Source organism: Lissotriton helveticus, chromosome 3_1 (genome assembly GCF_964261635.1).
Source record: "Lissotriton helveticus chromosome 3_1, aLisHel1.1, whole genome shotgun sequence".
Taxonomy (NCBI): domain Eukaryota; kingdom Metazoa; phylum Chordata; class Amphibia; order Caudata; family Salamandridae; genus Lissotriton; species Lissotriton helveticus.
The window spans coordinates 18,437,527-18,457,563 of NC_136061.1; the positions used below are offsets into that span (position 1 = coordinate 18,437,527).

A 20,037-nucleotide genomic window follows, 5' to 3' on the forward strand; every position below is an offset into this window, starting at 1 on the left:
CGTCTAAAAGGTCATTACTCCATCTATCATGGTGGGGTAGAATGGACTCCATTAAAATGACTATAGCTCCTAAAAAATGTTATACCATTGCTATGCTTCCTACAAAGTTTCCGATCAAATTTTACAAAGATGTTGACAGACTTTTATCCAAATTTTTATGGAATAATAAATCATCTCGTATTAGTTAGAAAAAATTAAATGTAATGCTGGTTTTGGTTTACCTGACGTTCACCTTTATCATAAGGCATTTATACTGAAACAAAGTTCTGCATGGCTTCTTCCTACCCCCGTAATTCATCCTCCTATTTGGTATTGTATAGAGAAATCTATTATTAACCCATTTCCATTTCTTACCCTACTTACTATGTCTAATAAATCTACAGTTTTGCGTCATTCAGTTATTATAAAATCTTCGAAACTAATTCTTAATGATTTAGATGCAAATTTTGCATCTCCTATTGGTAATACTGTGGATTCATCATTATGGCATAATAATGTTGTTAAATTGAATAGAAATACACATTTTTGGAATTCATGGATTAGAGCTGGTATTTATTATCTTAGACACGTATATTGTAATATTGCCTTCGTTCCTTTTGATGTTTTGCAATCCAAATTTCAGCTCTCTGATTCTGATTTTGTTAAGTATGAATCTTTGTGTAATTCAATTTTAGACTCCTTTCCTCATGGTATTCCTTCTATTGTCTCTAAGGATTTAATTATTTATATTCAAGCTGTGTCTTCATCCTCACAAACAGTTTCTATTTTGTATAAGAAAATGGCTGACTCAATAGGCAATAATTTACATGTAATTTCGACATTTTGGAATAGTGAACTTTCTCTTTCTTTATCTAATGACACTTGGAAAATTATTTGGCTTAATAGTATTTCGGGATGGCTTCCGGTATTGCTTTACCAGACCAACTCTTACATCTTATTTAATTGTTTATGGACTCCTCTACGTTTATTCCGTGCTAAGTTGCTACATCTGATGTGTGTTGGCACTGTAAATTGCATAATGGTTCATTACAACATATGTTATTTGATTGCCCTTTCATTTCTAAATTTTGGTATGATGTTTGGGGTATTATAATACAGATTCTACCTATTCAGGATGTCCTTTCTTACAAATTACTAATCTGTAAATCAGTTGGTTTTATGCATAATCTCACTGATTTAGAAGGATAATTGTTTACTTTTTTAATCTCAGCTGCTTTAAAATCCATTACTTTTTGTTGGAAAGATGCTTCCACTCTTTCATGCTTGGGGGTCATGGGTTATTTTTACAAGAAGAGGTGCACAATTATCTCTTTCCGGGATTAATCATAATTCCCATTTTTATAATTTGTTTTGGTCACCTAAAGATACCTATTTGTTATTATAAATGTATTTCTTAATCTACTCTGCATTATTTTGTTACAATTTTGCATTATGTCTATGTTAACAGTAACTATTATATATTTAAGATTATATAATCTGTGCTCCCTCTCCCGCTTCCCCTTCCTCTCTCTCCTTTTTCTTTTCTCCTTTCATCCTATTGTTGAATATAGAAATTCTTGCTACCTTTGTATAATATGCTGATACTATTTTTTATTTGTATTGCTCTTCTTTTCATAAGGTATTTTCGATTATGTTCACTATGTTTTTGTACTGTCTATTTTTGTCATTTATTCTGAAACTCAATGAAATCATTTTGAACACAGAATATAAACTAGTATGAACTATCATACAAGACACAGTTAGTTTCAATATAAAGTGCCAAGTACAAAAGTGCAATGTGCTAGGATCAAAATGCAAGGTGTTAAGATGTTATAAGAAATACTGTAGTGTAGTTCCTATCATCCCAATAGGCTCTGCGCATTGGAATAATACCTACAGCAGTAAAGGCCTAGGCCAGACGTTAACTAGGTCTACTACTGTCGATACTAGACTTAAAGTTTTGGGTTTGCCAGCTTAGCTCAGAGTTCACTAGAAACTTTCTCGAATGTTCAAGGAGGACTTAACTTCCCTGATTAGACAAGAAGGGATTTAGTTTCTGACAACCATAGAACATGACAACTTTGCTCTCCCCTAATCAAGAGTAAATCTCGAGAGTCGTGTGAACAAAAGGCAATTTATTTTACTCAGTCAGTACGTGCATTCTTAGTCTCATCAGAATGTAGAGAAAAGGAAGAGACGGGCGTGTTCAATAAAAAGGTGTTATTTATTGATCAGTCTCTTTTCTCATACAAGAGAAATGGATCGATATTATTGCAATACTTATAGCTAAGTAAAGTGCATACATTAAAAGCAATAGTATAAAATAATACTGTAAAAACATTGATATGGTTTCTAAGCCATAAGATGTTTTAAAATTAATAAAATATATTACATACACATATACATTTGACTAAACGTGCTCAACTGGTGTTTCTAGATACGCCTACCCCGTGTACCTGACCTAAGCCTAATACGTGGGTGGGAATAGAAAGTTACAGTTTAAGTTAAGTTTGTTTTTGCCAAGTGAATAACTAAAGAATTCTCTGCGAGGGGTTATTCAGTTCTGTACCTGGAAGTTAGGATGAATGAGGGATGGTATCTCTCTCTCTGGTCTCGATATTCCAGGCTGCCTGCGAGGGCTGCCCAGAAACGCCGGTGCTGGATTCTCGGCAGGAGAAAGCAGCGCGTCTCTCAGCGCGTCAGGAAGGCGGGACTGCTGCCAGCGGGGTCTGCTCTGCTCTTGGCTTCGGCAAGTATGGCTGCTCCGTCTCGTCACCACGCGTGTGTTTGCATAGGGCAAGATCGGTAATATTTATACCTTTAAGGTGCCGAGATTGACGTAAGGATGGACATAGATACGTCAATAAGGATGTCATACGACTTGCTCGTTAGCACATTCTTTTACTGAAGTTCTCGGTGAAATCAAAACAATGGCCGCAGGGTTTTGCCCAGGTTGTCATAGGTTTGATTTGTTATGAGAACTCCGTATGCCTTATCAGGGGCTGGAGGAATATCGCTTGTCTAATTAGATCGCAAGCGTTATGACCTAATCAGATAACACGTTCCTGTGCCGTAGTGTGACTGCGTCAGATAACGGTATCTGCATCATGGGGGTTTTCTGCCTCATGGGCTGACTGCTAGTTAACTTGTTGGTTTGTTTAACTAGAATAGGGTCAGGAATAGGGGGATCGATTCAGAACCTATAGGAATACATGACACCCACTCCACGCTAACTATGGACATAGTTACTAATCTAGGCATAGTATAACATAGTACAACATACTATAGAGTAGTGTGTATACCTTACCACCCCAAAATACATAAATGCATTTTGAAATTCTTCAAATATACGGAAAATTTGCAGACATATATATTGTATGCACTCAAGCCATGGAATAATGCTAAAGTAATCACGCATTTGTATACATTATTGCTTATTTGGTATATGAGAATTACACATGAAATGGCTTCTTAATACAGAAAAAAGTTTCGAGACCATTCCATCACAGAATAAAATATTTGTGAACATACCAGCGGGCAGCTAAAGTCTATAAAGTATCTAAAAATAGAAATCTTAGTTCTTTAGGAATAGTTTCTTACTTTAAGCAGAAGATAAGTGTCCCGAAAAACCGAAAAAATGAATTGGGGCTTCTGAAAGAGTTGCTGTCCGTGAACTGGAGTGAAAAATAGTTCATGTGACTTTATTATTTAAATTTGAAGGCCGAATTCAGGGAACGCCGTGTGCGAGCTTGCTCAAAAGTCTCTATTTCTGTTCGGGTGAGAACATCATATCATTTAGGCTTTCGAAAAAACTGTCAACAGCTTCCTGGGAAAGTTCCACTAACTCGGAAATAGGTGTAATCATGCATTCTTGTGCATGATTGTCTCCATTGACATTCTGATTCGCATTGCTGACAGAAGGTCGTACCTGTTCGATACTGCTTTCATCTTGAACTTCACTACCCATCAATCGCAGTGGTGAAGCTTCCACGAATGCCGTCATCAGGATTGGTAGCCTTTGAGGCCAGCACAAAGCATGAACCTTGATCGGGCTCAACAATGTTTCTGCATCCATCGGCGCATCCGATTGTAGCGTCAGACATGTGTCTAACACGCATTCTTCTCCGCATAGCAGACACCTCAATACAGGTAAAACACATCTTTGCCACATTGGTCGAAATGATAGAAACCAAGTCATGTTCAGGTCTCTAAGCCGGGAGAGTCCCAGGATTTTTGATATCCGGTCCCGGTATCCAATGGCTAGGATTGTTTCTTCTCTTGTCGCCAGAGTTTTGTCTGTGACATGGGTTACCATAACGAAAAATAAGGACTAAGAATAGGATTCCTGCAATTAGTCCCAGGATCAGGGGAAGTCCGCCAAAAATCGAATGGACGAAATCTGGAAAAATACCCAGTATGGCTTTGAATGGTGTTAATGCCATCGAAAATACTGTCTTAAATACCTTTGAGACCCCATTGGTATCAGAAATATTTAAGATTTCATTCAGGATTTCCGCGAAATGTACGGGGGAATTAGTTGATAATAATGTATGTATCTCTGCAGTCGTCCTTGCGACTTGTAGATCATACGTTTCTTTTGATGACGAGAGCCTGGTAGGCGTCTGAAGAAGCACTGTTTTCATTCTGCTTAAAGTATCTATTCGAATAGAAGTAATTTTCAAATCGGGCCATGCCCTTGCCTCCCTGTCTGGGAAGGAGCTGGGGAACAACGAGCGTCCACAGCACTTGACCTTCGCAGTGGTAGTTACTAGATAAGGAGTCCCGGGCATAAGACTACAACATCTGCGGTCTACAATTAGAATGTAACTCCCATTATAGAGTCTTTGAAAGAATGGTTCTATTTCTGTTGCAGGTGCGCCTTGATGGTGACATGAAAGGTTGTATGAATTCCCTTCACAGGCTCCATGCAAACTAATTCCGTTACACAGAAGTGTGCCACTTAGTGACATCGCACAATTGTTGCCACTAAGAAACACTTTCTGTCCTTTATTACTGACACATGCATGTGAATAGGGCAGGTTCCATGTTGTTTTAAGGTACCCCTTCCCCAATTTCTCGTACATGCCAGCCTGTATATATTTTTGGCAGTATTGAAACCTGAAGACAATTGATAAAACCCTTCCAGGACAAAAAGATGCAGGTTTACCTGATTAATCCGGCACAACTTAAAATAATTAATGCTGGTAAAACTTTGTACTTTTCCTCCGAAATTAAGGCCAGGGAATATCTGGATTCACAGAGTGCTTGATTCTGACGACTAAGTTATCTCTACTATCTCAAAAGGGTGGGGGGAAAAAAAAAAAAAAAAAAAAAACTGTTTAAATGGGATATCGGCTAGTTTAAGAAATCATATGTAAATCAGATCTTAGGCACCTTTATCTATTACTTTATTCATTACTTGAACCTGCAGTGGGGTGGTAGGATGTTGTGTGTGGTTTTTAGGTATTTCAATTATATTCTTCTTCCTTTTTTCTTTTTCTCCGACTCACAGGGTGTGGTTTTATGCACGGCTTTCTCTCGTTAAGTTCCATCTCCACTGCTTCAGACGCTTTTTCCATTGTATGCACAGACCTAGTCTGAGCGCCTCACATGAGGGGGTATTTGGGTGGGGGGGTGGGGGGGGGCAAGATAAGGAAGCAAGGGGGAGGGGTGGGAAAGGGGGGGGAAAAATTAAAAAAAAACAAGATGCTTTGGAGTAAAGAGGTTTCTGTTGCCAATCAGAGGACTACATTGAAAATATTGGCCAAATCAGGGCAGTCGGATTTCTCCTGTCAGGAAAAATTACCTCAAAAATATGGCTCACATTAAAATTTGTTCCGTCAATATTGGTGGGTTAAATGACTGGAGAAAGCGGCAAGGATTATGTCACTTTGTCAAATTTAATAATCTGGATGTTCTGTGTTTGCAGGAGACCCACCTCCCATGGGCCAGTAGAAATTTGCTGCATATAAGGGGGTATGAGATGTTAGCCTGCTCCTCTCAGACTTCAATGACAAGGGGGGTGGCTATTCTTGCTAAACCGATGCTAGGTGGGGTGAAAAGGACTAAAGTAGATAGTTCTGGGAGATGGGCAATAGTGGAACTGAATCTTGGGTGTACGATATGTACGGTATACGGATCGAATCAGGACGATCCGGCAGTGTTTGATACACTAGAAGGGGAACTTGCAGATTGGCCTACCCCTATTATAATTTGTGGGGATCTCAATATTTCGGCAGACTGGAATAGACCTGGTAGCTATTCAGGTGGTAAACCAAAAGTGTTTCATGCTCTGTCCTCTCTAATGAGATCGCATGGTTTGAAAGATGTCTGGAGCGCAAAAGAATCTGGCAATCCAGGTTTTACATATTACTCCTTTCCACATAAAAAATACACTAAGCTGGATTATTTTTTGTTATCTTCAGAGAAACTTGGTAAAGTCAAGATCATAAAGTTGCCCAAAATCCTATCTGATCATAACCCCTTGATTCTATTATTTGATTTAGATAATATTGAAAGAAGGCAATCAAAGTGGTCATTTGAGAGAAAGCTCCTTGCGGATGATAGATTTGTGAGACACATAAGAAAATGGGCCAGGGAATTCTATGACATCAATCGGTACAGTGCCTCTCGCAATGTAGTCTGGGAAACCTTCAAGGCAACTTTGAGGGGCGAGACAATAAGCTGCTCTGCCAGACTGAGGAAGGAGGATAGGATGGAGGTTGAGACCCTGATCAGGGAATTAGGAATAGTAGAAGCACAGCATATTAGAGAGATAGTACAGGGAGTAGATGGTCAGGCATGTTTGAACAAAATGGCTACGATCAAAGCCGACCTCCAGGGAATAGTGACGCAGAAAGAGTCTAGGGAGTATCAATCTTCTAGGGCAAAGAGATATGAGACAGGGGAACAGGCTGGAAAGATATTAGCACTTCGGATTAGGCAGGAGAGATCCAAAAACTTGATCACTAGTATACAGGAAAATGGAAACGAATATACTGAGTCTAAAGAAATATTGAGGGTTTTCCATACGTTCTACCAAAAATTGTATGATGAGGAGGGTGGGAGTGAGGTACAAAATTCTGTTCTCCAAGATGATGGCCCAGAACTAGATCAAAGTAGTAGGGAGATGCTGGATTGTGATCTTACTTTGACCGAGATCAAGATAGCTCTTCAAGAACTAGCAGTTGGTAAGGCGGCGGGTCCGGATGGGCTCCCCTTAGAAATATATAAATGCTTAGAGGAGGAAATTGCCCCAATATTGTTGGATCTGTTTACTGGCATAGTGTGCTCGGGCTCTATCCCTGACTCCTGGAAAGAGACAAATATTGTCATATTCCACAAGAAAGGCAAACCCAAGAATAGTCCAGGTTCGTATCGACCGATCTCTCTTATTAATGCGGACACAAAGTTATACTCCAAGGTGTGGGCAAAAAGATTGGGGGGGATCATTGGCCGCTTAGTCTCCCCGTGGCAGCATGGGTTTGTGCCAGGTCGAGGCACCACGGATCATATAAGGCGAGCAATAGCATTGTTCGATGCCCATGCTGCCACGGGAGGAGACATGGCCATGATCCTCCTCGACGCGGAGAAAGCTTTCGACCGTGTGACGTGGGATTGTTTGTGGGGAATCTTGGCCGGAAGAGGTTTTGGGAATAAGAGTATAAGGGCAATTAAGGCAATGTATAGTGATCCGGTGGCTAGGGTAATGGTTATGGGCCAAAGCTCAGAAAAAATAATAATTAAAAGAGGGACGCGTCAAGGATGCCCCTGCTCCCCGATTCTTTTTTCGTTGTATATTGACCCCATTATCCAAAAAATGGTATTGTCTGAACAGATTACTCCAGTGACACTGAATGGCCACACGACTAAACTTCTGGCCTACGCTGATGACCTGGCAATCATAACAACGGCCCCTCAACAAGCTATGGTTGAGATATGCCAGCTGGCTAAAGATTTCGGTATACGGTCAGGGTATCGTCTGAATGAGGAAAAGACACAAATTATATGTACAAGTAATATTAATAAGCTAGATCAAAGATATGTGGAATCAGCGGTGTATCTGGGGGTAAGGGTGAATGCCAATGTAAATATGATAATTGCGGATAATTACATGCCACTGATAGATTCAATCACAAAGGAGCTTAAGAGGATAGATATTTTGCACCTCTCACTGATCGGTAGGGTAAATGTATTAAAAATGACCATGTTCCCTAAACTCCTGTATTTATTCCGGGCCATTCCTTTGCTGTTGGAAGAATGGATGATCAGGAAAATAGAAGCAATGTTTATCCGTTTTATCTGGCGATATGGGAAAATTAGGAGATCAACTGCTCACATGTCCCTACCACTTGAGAGGGGTGGTTTGGAGATGCCTAATATCAGGTTGTATCATTGGACATGTCTTTTGGTTCAAATGAATGTATTGTTTCAATATGATCTGGAAACAGTAGAATCCCAGCCAGGTCACCAGGTGCTTCCCTCCATCTTCGAGCTCTTAGTGGGTAGCAAAGCAACAGGGTTATTGTTCTGTGAAATTGATCGGAAGTATTATAAGAGGGCCAAATACAAGATACTAATGGGGGCATGGGGAACCTGGAAATCGGTAAGAAAATTTTTGAAAATCCCCAAAATCCATGTTAACATCGATCTCTGGAAATCAAGTATCTTTGCCCATCTAGGCCAAAACAGAAATAGCCGGCTCTGGTGGGAGTTGGGAGTCAGGTCCCTAGGGGATGTTATGCTAGGCAATGAGATTCTTAGCTTTAATGTTCTTCAGCAAACATTTGGACTCCCAGCTAGCCAGTGGTTTCTATATGGGCAGATTATACAAACTATCCGCTCATTTAGGCCGAGGGTATCACTTATGCCGAGCAACCCAATAGTAGAGTATTTGAAAAGGGGAGGGAGAAAAATTGGGATCGGGTATAAAAATCTCCAACAAGAGCTGGAGGATGATATGGAAAAAACAGAAACTACCCTAGCTCAGAAACTTGGTGATCCAGATGTGGACTTAGACCTAGCCCTAGTCTTGAATAAGAAGATCTTTAGGTCCTCAAATTTGAGGGCCCAGCATTATAAGACCCTTTTTAATTTATATTATACACCAGCAAAATTATTGGCCTGGGGGGTTAGAGATAATGATATGTGCCCCAGATGTAATATGGGTCCAGCTGATCTCCTTCATATGTTTTATAAATGTCCGAATCTAACACCGATTATTAGTGAGATACAGCTATTTCTGGAGGGGCTGCTAGAACAAAACATCGTTCTATCCCCTGCCGTTGTTTTAATAGGTATGGATGGCAAACTGAGAGCAGAAGCTGGAGTCGAAGCCTTGGTTTTTATTTCAGTGGCTATATTGCGTCTATTAATTTCCGCTGGATGGAAAGATCCTACAGCACCTACATTTCAGCAGTGGCTAACTAGGCTATTAGGAATGCACAATATTGAGGAATGCCTGTATGATTTTAAGGGTAAGAAAACAAGAGAACTGGGCAGAAATATATGGGCTCCCGTTAAGAAATGGAGGGTGTCCAGACATTGAAAATATAAAGACGCAATAGAAATTGCCTATGGTTTATGATTAGTATATCTATGCCTACTGTAGTATTTTCTCTGTAATCCTGTTTATCTAATTTATGGTATTTATCATCTATTGCTGTATCTGTATTTATTGTATGTATCTATATTGTCCATTGTTTTTATTCTGATTGTGTAATGAAATGATATCTGTAATGCCTCTTTTTTCACCTCTTTTATCCGAAACATCTCAATAAAAAATAAAAATAGAAACCTGAAGGTTGAGATTGGAATATTTATTATCCCATGTATTATCCATTCACTGACAGGTCGTTCTGACATTGTCACTGGTAATCTTTCGAGTTTTTCAATGCTCAAGATTGTATAATCAGCACCCTTTTCTGCCATACTGATTTGTCTATCAGTAAGGTTAAAGATTTGGAATAATGACGTTGTGTTGATTAGACGCCAAGGCACATAGCCTGAACGCAGATTTTGTAACGTCCAGCCAAGCTGTACAATAGAACGCAATTGTGACTGACCGTGTTGTAATAACAGTAAGTCTTGCGATAATATATCGATTGCTGAAGACACAATGCTGTCCAAAGAAAAAATTCTGGAGGACAGAGTCATTAACCCATTGTCCACTACAGAAAGTGATTTTTCCAAATTAATACGGTCAATTTCCCGTATTCTCTCTGCTGTTTCAATTTGAGTAACCTTCCAGGCCTCATTGTATGCTGCATATACAGAGGCTGCTATGAAACGCTTTTGACGCTGTTTGCGTGGTCCCATAGTGAAATCACGCAAGTCAGCACCATCAGTAAGTAAAGTTAGGTGTTGCTTAATTTCTGCCAGTGTGGAAGTTTGTAGCCATTGAAGGCATAATTTGCCCACACTGTAGGTGGTTATTATCCCTGGGTGATGTCTTTGAGGATATCTAGGGTCTGGCCTGGTCATTTTGAACCCCTGCGTTTTGTTCAGGAATCTGTCTTGACAGTTATTAGTATCTGTGGGCCAGATCAACCACTGTTTCCAATCAGGATGTGTTCTGTTTTGGTTAATATATGGTTTACGTCTATCTCTTCATCTGTATCAGAGTTATTGCTAAACATTGTTGGCTTTGGAATAGACGGTTTATTTAAATCTTTGATTTTGGCTAAGCCAAGACAGGTGGTCTGTTGAACAGTGTCATTTAAAAATATCATTTGTTCTGGGATCATGCAGGCTCTAAACAAAGCTTCTATACCCTGTACTTGCCAATCTTTTTTACCCCAAACACTTTTCAATTCAACATTTTTGTCCCAATAATCAAATCCAAAGGTATTCATTTTTTCAAAGAATGAGTCTGAATATAACAATTTTGTGTTGGTTATCATGGTCTTGGTCCCTGTCTTATTTGATAATTTAAAATAAAATGCTTCAGCATTACTTGTGTTAAAACCTGAAAAATATGAATATTTGTCGTAAACGGTTCTTGAGCTCCCTTTTGGAGGTGTTGCACAATGTTCCCATTGATTATAGTTTAAAACATTTCTAGGTTGTGCAGATCTATGTAAAAAATGGTAACCATAGTGGTTATAACAGTACATACTATCATAATTGGTAGAACCCTGCAAATAATCATGTTTGGTAAATTTAGCAGACATTACTAAATCAGACATCATATTATTAATGCTTTCGAAGTCCCAATCATCAGCAAATGAGTTTGGTTTTACAAAGTCACTCAAGGAGATCTTAATTTGGTGTGGATATTTCAGGATCTCGACCGGACTATAAATTTCATAGTCAGTGTTGTCCGAGGCTACCCCACCAGGTATCGGATTGGCTGTGAAGTTGGCTGAAGAAAGTTCTCTTTTCTCGACGTGTGAAGATGTGTGTGGTTTGAGGATCAAGTTGATTTTCTGACTTGCTGTGTCCATTTTTGCATATTTTCCCTCAATGAAGCGTCCCAATGTTAGTATCATGATGAGCCAAAGTATGAGGATAAATGCACCAAAACCCACCCAAAATTCAATCCATGGAGAAATCAGATATGTTTCTTTCAGTTGTTTCAAAAGTTCTTTAGCTTTATCTTTAAAGGTTTTTGATGATGGCTGTGTCTTTGATTCACTGAAGCCTTCAGAGGAATCATCGAAGTTTATGAAGTAGCCAGATGCTGTTCTGTCAATTGTTCCAATTGCTTCAGGATTACTGTTTCTTGCATTTTCACTTGGTACTTCATTATAGATTGGTGTGTCTCTGCTAAATGTTTTTATTTGGGTTTTCAGAGGTCTGAGTTCTATTGCATTGTTGCATAGTCCTTGTTGTTCTTCTGTAGGCGTTTCGAATGTGATGAGCCTCTTCGTTAGGACCTCTGTACTGGTAGCAAACCTTGGTGTTCTGCTACTTATTGGGAGTCCACTTGGCCTACTGTTTGTTATCGGCCACATGTTGTGGTTTTACCAGGTCGATGGATACAACTCGGTTCTCCTTTTTACCAGCAAGTGGCGGTAGTACAACTGATCTTGTCCCGTTGATAGACAAGACAGGAACTGCTTTTCTGTAAGAAGGCCCAAATTCCTTCTTTACCGCGATCTTCTCCCTGACTAGATCCCCGACTTTAGGAATCCAGACAGGTCTTGCTGGGACAGGTGGTGGTTCTTCAGGGGTTGTTGGCTGTTGTTTCAACTTTATGTTGCTCAGGTCTTTTCTTGTTTTGTTTAAGTCCTGCAAAATAGCGAAACGGTCTTTGATATCAAAGCTTTTTTCTTTCACCACTGAAGTCTGACTGTCAAGGTCAGAGATAATCATCCTAGTTCCGAATAATAATTCGTACGGACTGAATCCCATCAGAGAATTTCTTGGCAAGTTATTGAGACTATGTTGGACACTTATTAGATGTTTGACCCACCCAGCTCCCATACCTAATATCCTTTCCGTTATAGATTGCTTTATGCCTTGGTTTTTTCTTTACACCATCCCGTACCCTCAGGAAGGAAGTGAGAAGATTCCCGCTGGGCTATGCTCATTTGGCCATGTTTCCCCTCAGGCTGGAGGGCTAGAGTGAAAACAATGGTCAAACGTAGCGTGCTCTTAGCGTATATGCCATTTAGACTCGCAAATCTTTGTATAACAGTCCGGACGTCAGCCGAGTGCTGGTGATCTACATTATAAGTGGAACTAGCCTGTATAAGTTAATCGCAACCCTTCCTTTTTACTCCTGATTTTTCCTGGAGTAAACCGACGAGGTATTAAACTGTTTCTCTCCCCACTGCGATCTCTGTTGCAGTTTGGGCAGTTTTTTACAAACATGGTGTGACGCAGGCTCATGCCTGGCCACCAGTACCGCGATTGTAATTCTTCCAGAGAATCTTTTAGTTTGAGGTGTCTGAGACCCTCGCCCATATGTGCGTCTGCGATTAACAAGTTTCTCCTGTCCATGTTTGGAATCACTCTATCCCCCACTCCAGGGATTCGAGCAAAAGGGACGGAGTTTGCATCGATTATGTATGTATAATTGAGTGGATAGTTGATCGGTAACGCTGAGCAGTCGCCTTTTGATGACGTTTTCACTGCCAGCACTGTTTCACCGTCAATGTATTTTAATGTACGCTTTTTTCGATCTACAGGAGCCGTTTTAGTTGCTGCCGCTGTGGCTGTTTCAGCCAATGAATTCCCTGCAACGTGAACGCCATCACGCTGATGACTCAGTGAGTGTGTCACGTGAGTCTTTGGTAGTTCTTTTTGTAAAAGAGCTATTTGTTCCCAGAGCAGTTTCTGCTTTATTGGTGCATCTGTGTCATCTTTGTAACCGTTTTGAATCCATGTCTGCAAATCCTTGTTATATGATTTGACGCAGTAATATGAATCTGACACTATAAGTGTCGGGAATTCGCGATCCGCATTATCTAGCGCCATTTTCAATGCTATTATTTCTGTTTGTTGTTCAGAATTAGTTTCTACTGAGTGTGTTTTTGTTAATAGAGGTTTTAGCTTACCTCCGCGCCACACTTCTTTTGTAATCCCACATGTGGGGTTGTATGCTTGTTCTCCCCAAACGGGAGGTTGAGCATGTCCGTCTGTATAAATTACACAGGCGTAATGTCGTAAAGGCAGAATGTCGATTGGCAGAGGATATGTTTCTTCATATTCTAGATTTTTTAATTCTTCTAGTTCTGGATCAAGGTAATAGTATACTTTGTCCGTTGTGATTGAATTCACCCATTGTATCCACTTTGGATTTAATGTTGTTGTTGGTAAATTACACGGTGTTGTTAGTGCCTCAAAGGCTGATTCTGCTGTTCTGACTGTGACATGTCTACCGTCAGCTTGATCTTTTTCTCTAGCTATTGCGGTTTGAACTGCATGAACAATTTTTTCTTTGTTGCTGAATTTCTGTTCAGCTTCTGTGTACAAGTGTGATTTGAATGCAATTGGTACCTTTTCTCCCTCATTAGAGGTCAGGTATGTGAATCCGCATCTTCCTGGGATGACTCGAATCACAAGATTGCGTGTGTTATCACGTGTTTCTAATTTTGTTTTAATTAGCATGTCTGTTTGTAGGGATCTCAAAATTTCTGTGTGTATTTGAGTCCAATTGGATCTTTTAAAATCTGGTTTTATCAGATCATAAAGGGGTTTGACCCTTTCTGCGTAATTTGCAATGTATGTTCTTCCGAAATTTAGGAAGCCTAGAATCGACTGTAGGTTTTTTAGTGTTCTAGGTGCTTGGATTACGGCACATTTCTCTAGGAAATTGTCAGCCAGGCTTTTGCCTTCACTTGATAACTCATATCCTAAGAATAGGACTGTCAGATGGGCAATTCTGGATTTTTTAAAGTTGAATTTGTAACCCTCTGCTGCGAACCCAAGTATTATGGTGTTCACTCTCTTCAAGTGAGTCTCCAAGTCATCATCTGTTAAGTAAATGTCATCGACATAAGATAATGCTTCATCATCATATAGTTGTAGTAATTCTGTTACTCTCGCTGAGAATACCCCCGGGCTGTTCTTGTACCCCTGGGCTAACCGACAGAATTGTTTTTGAGTGCCATTTATTGAGAATGCAGTTAAATATCTGCTCTCTGGTGCTATGTTTTGACAAAAGAATCCATTAGAGATGTCTAATGTTGTTTTGTATTTTTTGCGCACTATGTTATTCATTAGTGCAGCACTGTGTGAGTTTTGCACTGCAAAAGTTTTGCAACATGTGTTAAGGTGTCGGTAATCCAAAACTAGACGATATGAATTGTCTGGTTTGGAGACCGGAAACAAAGGGTTGTTCATTTGTGAGGTGCAAGTTTCAATCACCCCCTGGTATTCTAGCTGATCTAGTATTTCATTTACCTGTTTTTTAGCTTCTTGCTTAATTGGGTACTGCCTTTGTGCAGTTGGTTGTGATTTTAACTGGATTTTGTGAGGAGGAGAGTCCTCATCCCATCCTACATGATTTTTATATAAGGCAGGAGCTAGAGCCACTGCCCATTTTCTGGCAAGTGTGTATTTTTTATGAATCGGGATATGATTCGAGAAGGCAGGCATAATTACTTCTTTGCCATGAGGGCACTCCCTTACAAACTCTGGTGGCCAGTCTTTTTCAGCTAGAAGGATATCATAGCCCTTGGAGAGATTATCCCAAAATAGTCCCCTTATTTTCCTAGTCTTATCTCCCTCTATACGCAATGTTATTTCGTATATTTTGTGAGGTTTGCTAACTCTGGTGTCCGCAGTTTCCACTTGAAGATATTCATTCGTGTCCACTGTCTCCAGATGATTCATAAGGACTTTGCGAGCTATGCTCACTTCTGCTGCGCTGTCTAGCATTGTCTGAGCCCACTCTCCGTTTTTCAGTTGTGTCCTCAGTATTCTCGGCATTGTTAACTACCTTGATACTGGCTACCTTCTTTTTTGGAAATTGTAATTTCTTTTTTAGCTGAGCAGGTTCCTTGTCTTTGGACTTGGTGTGCTCTTCTCTTTGTTCTGATCGTCCTCTTCTTTCCGATTTCTGCGAGGAAGTCTGAAAAGATTGAGAGGGACGTGTATCAATGTCTTGATATCTATCAGGCTTTTTTATATTATCCCTATTTCTAAGGTTATATCTTTTCCCAGAGGGGTCACTCTGGGGTGACCTGTGTCTTTGGTTCGGAGATTTCTCTCTTCGCCTAGGAGACCTTCCTCTGGACTGGAATTTCTTTTCTTTAGGATTGGATTGTTTGTTTCCATCCCAGTTCTTTTTTGGTGAATTGTTATTAAAAAATATTTTTTCTGGACTTTCAGTCAGTTGTGGTTTTACTCGTATTCCACCTAAACTATCTCTACCTAGTTCCTCATAGGATTTTTCTATGATTCTGGCAATTTCAGCTGGTTGGTCTGCTATATCTGTCTCTTTTAACCTCTGGCGGATCGCCACGTTTGCTGCTTCTCCCTTTATGTTGGCTAATAATATAGCCGAGACCTGCTTGAAGTCTTTTAGTAATTTCATACCAAGAGTTAAAGCGGGTTCAGGTCCATATTCATCTTGAATTTGTTTTAGCACATCTGGTATTACCGAAATGGATGGAACACCGTGCGTTTTTGTGTAGATGGAAGCAAAGACTGTACCCCAAGTGTCACAGTCCTCAATGTGTGGTGCGATTCCCATTGGAAGGCAGATAGTCAGAATCCTGTGCTTTTCTAGCGGGATGGTGTCAGGAAACACCGCCTCTATTTGGGTGATTTTTTGCGCTAGCCAGAATGGTATTTGTTCCCGTTTAGCCGGTACTTTACCTAGGCAGGATTGGATGTTCTGTGGTGTAATTTTATTTGTGTTCCCCTGGTGAGGGGTCAGCTGTGGAAGTTTAATCGCTGGCTGAATTGTTGATGTCCGCATCACATACTGAACTAATTGTCTATGAATTTGTATTAATTGTTTTAGCTGTGTTAACAGCTCTGCTGCAGACATCCCATTGATGTCTGGATGTGGTGTGTATCCGGCTAGGACCGGCCACGTTGCTCCTGGTCTACCTAAAGGACCGAGCCTGGTGATGTGATTGTTATGTTTTAGGGCGCCATCAAATAAGAGCAAATGCTCTTGAAATTTGAGTGGTACTTCCACCTCCTCGAAAGGAGTGTACTCATTAGGAGGTTCCTCTATTTTGTAATAGTGGAAGTACTTTGTTACAGCATTTGCTGCTGGAAAATGTATCCATGAATAGTATACCTCTGTCTGCCGATATTCGTGTGCCTCAATTACAAATATGACTGTGCCACCTCTAGGTGTCAGTCCATTTTCTATAAGTTTCAGGGTTATAGATCTCCTTTTGATGACCGGGATGAGTATTATATCCCCGTCCGCATCTAGTGCTGCAGCATCAGCCGCTGCGAGTTCAGCTGCTAATCTAACTGCCTCTCTTTCTTCTTCATTGTCTGACATTTTACTGTCCTGAAGGTTATTTCTTTTGTTTGCAGATCAGGTTTCTTATGGAAACAAAGATTAGATGCACAATATTTTGGAACAGTGTATCCTTCAACGTTGACTATACCAAGAACCATACATAGGAGTTCCCTCCTGCGAGGTCTGGCGGATATTACCTTTCACCCACTCCAGACGTCTTTGGAGTATTATGGGAAAAGGGGTCTGAGTGAGAAAGCACGACTGAGTTACTCTAAATGTCTTACGTTAGTTTTATCGCCCTTTCCAAACGCGTTGGGCGCCATGTAGTGTAGTTCCTATCATCCCAATAGGCTCTGCGCATTGGAATAATACCTACAGCAGTAAAGGCCTAGGCCAGACGTTAACTAGGTCTACTACTGTCGATACTAGACTTAAAGTTTTGGGTTTGCCAGCTTAGCTCAGAGTTCACTAGAAACTTTCTCGAATGTTCAAGGAGGACTTAACTTCCCTGATTAGACAAGAAGGGATTTAGTTTCTGACAACCATAGAACATGACAACTTTGCTCTCCCCTAATCAAGAGTAAATCTCGAGAGTCGTGTGAACAAAAGGCAATTTATTTTACTCAGTCAGTACGTGCATTCTTAGTCTCATCAGAATGTAGAGAAAAGGAAGAGACGGGCGTGTTCAATAAAAAGGTGTTATTTATTGATCAGTCTCTTTTCTCATACAAGAGAAATGGATCGATATTATTGCAATACTTATAGCTAAGTAAAGTGCATACATTAAAAGCAATAGTATAAAATAATACTGTAAAAACATTGATATGGTTTCTAAGCCATAAGATGTTTTAAAATGAATAAAATATATTACATACACATATACATTTGACTAAACGTGCTCAACTGGTGTTTCTAGATACGCCTACCCCGTGTACCTGACCTAAGCCTAATACGTGGGCGGGAATAGAAAGTTACAGTTTAAGTTAAGTTTGTTTTTGCCAAGTGAATAACTAAAGAATTCTCTGCGAGGGGTTATTCAGTTCTGTACCTGGAAGTTAGGATGAATGAGGGATGGTATCTCTCTCTCTGGTCTCGATATTCCAGGCTGCCTGCGAGGGCTGCCCAGAAACGCCGGTGCTGGATTCTCGGCAGGAGAAAGCAGCGCGTCTCTCAGCGCGTCAGGAAGGCGGGGCTGCTGCCAGCGGGGTCTGCTCTGCTCTTGGCTTCGGCAAGTATGGCTGCTCCGTCTCGTCACCACGCGTGTGTTTGCATAGGGCAAGATCGGTAATATTTATACCTTTAAGGTGCCGAGATTGACGTAAGGATGGACATAGATACGTCAATAAGGATGTCATACGACTTGCTCGTTAGCACATTCTTTTACTGAAGTTCTCGGTGAAATCAAAACAATGGCCGCAGGGTTTTGCCCAGGTTGTCATAGGTTTGATTTGTTATGAGAACTCCGTATGCCTTATCAGGGGCTGGAGGAATATCGCTTGTCTAATTAGATCGCAAGCGTTATGACCTAATCAGATAACACGTTCCTGTGCCGTAGTGTGACTGCGTCAGATAACGGTATCTGCATCATGGGGGTTTTCTGCCTCATGGGCTGACTGCTAGTTAACTTGTTGGTTTGTTTAACTAGAATAGGGTCAGGAATAGGGGGATCGATTCAGAACCTATAGGAATACATGACAATACAGTACACAATACAATACAAAGGAGTAAAGAGCTATTGTCAAGGGCAAAATGCAAGATAAGAAGTTATTGTACTAACATGCAAATATAAAACAAAACCGAGCCCTTTAGAATTGTTCTCTTTTGTTAGAAGTATTCCATAAAAAGAAAAGATAAAAGATTAAATGTAAAAGCCAGGACTGAGCAAGGATTTTCCCTAAAACCTCCTTAACACAATATCCTAAACTTCAAACAAAATACGTATAGTATAATAGGGGTACTCTGCTCTTCTAGACACCGTTAACTTGCTCCTCAGTACTACAGTAGATGGAGGCACTTTGTTATATATGACTTAAGCCTCTCACCATTTTACCAGGCAAATGTGTACATTTCAAGACCTGTTTGTCAAGAATAGTATCTGCGATTCCGTCATATCCATGTACACACAAGTAGAAGCTTGGGTGGGAGGGTGAGCTATTAGTGACCCCAGCAGGAGGAGGGCCAAGGGGGGTGCCGCAGCCCGGGATCAAACATCCGCAGACAGGCGCATTTCTTCCAACTCTTGGCTGTGCTTTGAGATGGACACGTCTATGCCTTCTAACCTGCACATGGCTGGATTGTGGGATTTCTTCTAGTACAGAAGGGATGGACATGTTAGGGTCTGAGGCCTCCTACTGCATTAAATGCCTTCAAAGACTTTGCTATCCCTGAAGGCCAACACTACAATCTGAAGCTCCTAATAAATCCAATTCAGTTTTTCAACTTACTGAGATTAATACTACGTTCATTCGTACAATGTATTTGCGTCTGGTTATATTCAACAGTAATATGATGTTGTCATGACAGCAGCGTTTTTGATTAATCCAACTGTACTTTTTTAATTAGTTTGTGACTTTTTTCGATGGAGTTGAAGGATTGCTGTTGGCTTCTCTTACCTCTGCACTGCACTCCACCATCGCTCCTCCACGGGCAGCTGTTGACTCCCCAGGGAGCGCGTGGACAATCGAAGAGAGACTTTTCTGCTCCAGTGCACTTGACGTCACTCATCCACACGGGGAAGACGGCACTTCCAAATATGTAATTTCCTCTTTCTGCTCTGGATGCTGATCCACAGTTCAGTTGTCTACAGACCACCTCAGCATCCATCATGTCCCAGTCGTTATCACAGACCGTTCCCCAGCGATTCTCGTGCTTGATCTCCACCCTCCCACTGCACGCGTCTCCGGAATTCACCAACCGGACAGTGTCTGCTCCCCCTGTGAGCAAAGGACCAGAAAAATAATGTAAGGAAATTGATTGCAAAGGAAAGTGACTTATGAGAGAAATTTTCATCAAATATTTTTTGAAACATCTATGCAACGCTACTGTCATCTCCTGTTGCCTACTGTGGCATGTGTGCCACCAAATAATACTCAGTGGCTAGTGCTAATAACCAACTCAGAACTCTTTCAGGATACCTAAATGGCATCAAGATTTGTATATTAACATTTGGGACAAGAGCATAA

General features: G+C 40.6%; 1 protein-coding gene across 1 annotated transcript in view; it reads right to left on the reverse strand.

The window, feature by feature from the left end:
* The window catches only part of LOC144822597 (scavenger receptor cysteine-rich domain-containing protein DMBT1-like), a 754,829-nt gene that overhangs the window by 593,829 nt on the left and 140,963 nt on the right, over nt 1-20,037 (reverse strand). Inside the window, exon 5 of the mRNA XM_078680324.1 lies at nt 19,468-19,788. Coding sequence (XP_078536450.1) covers nt 19,468-19,788 — 321 coding nt within the window. The remainder of the gene's footprint in view (nt 1-19,467; nt 19,789-20,037) is intronic.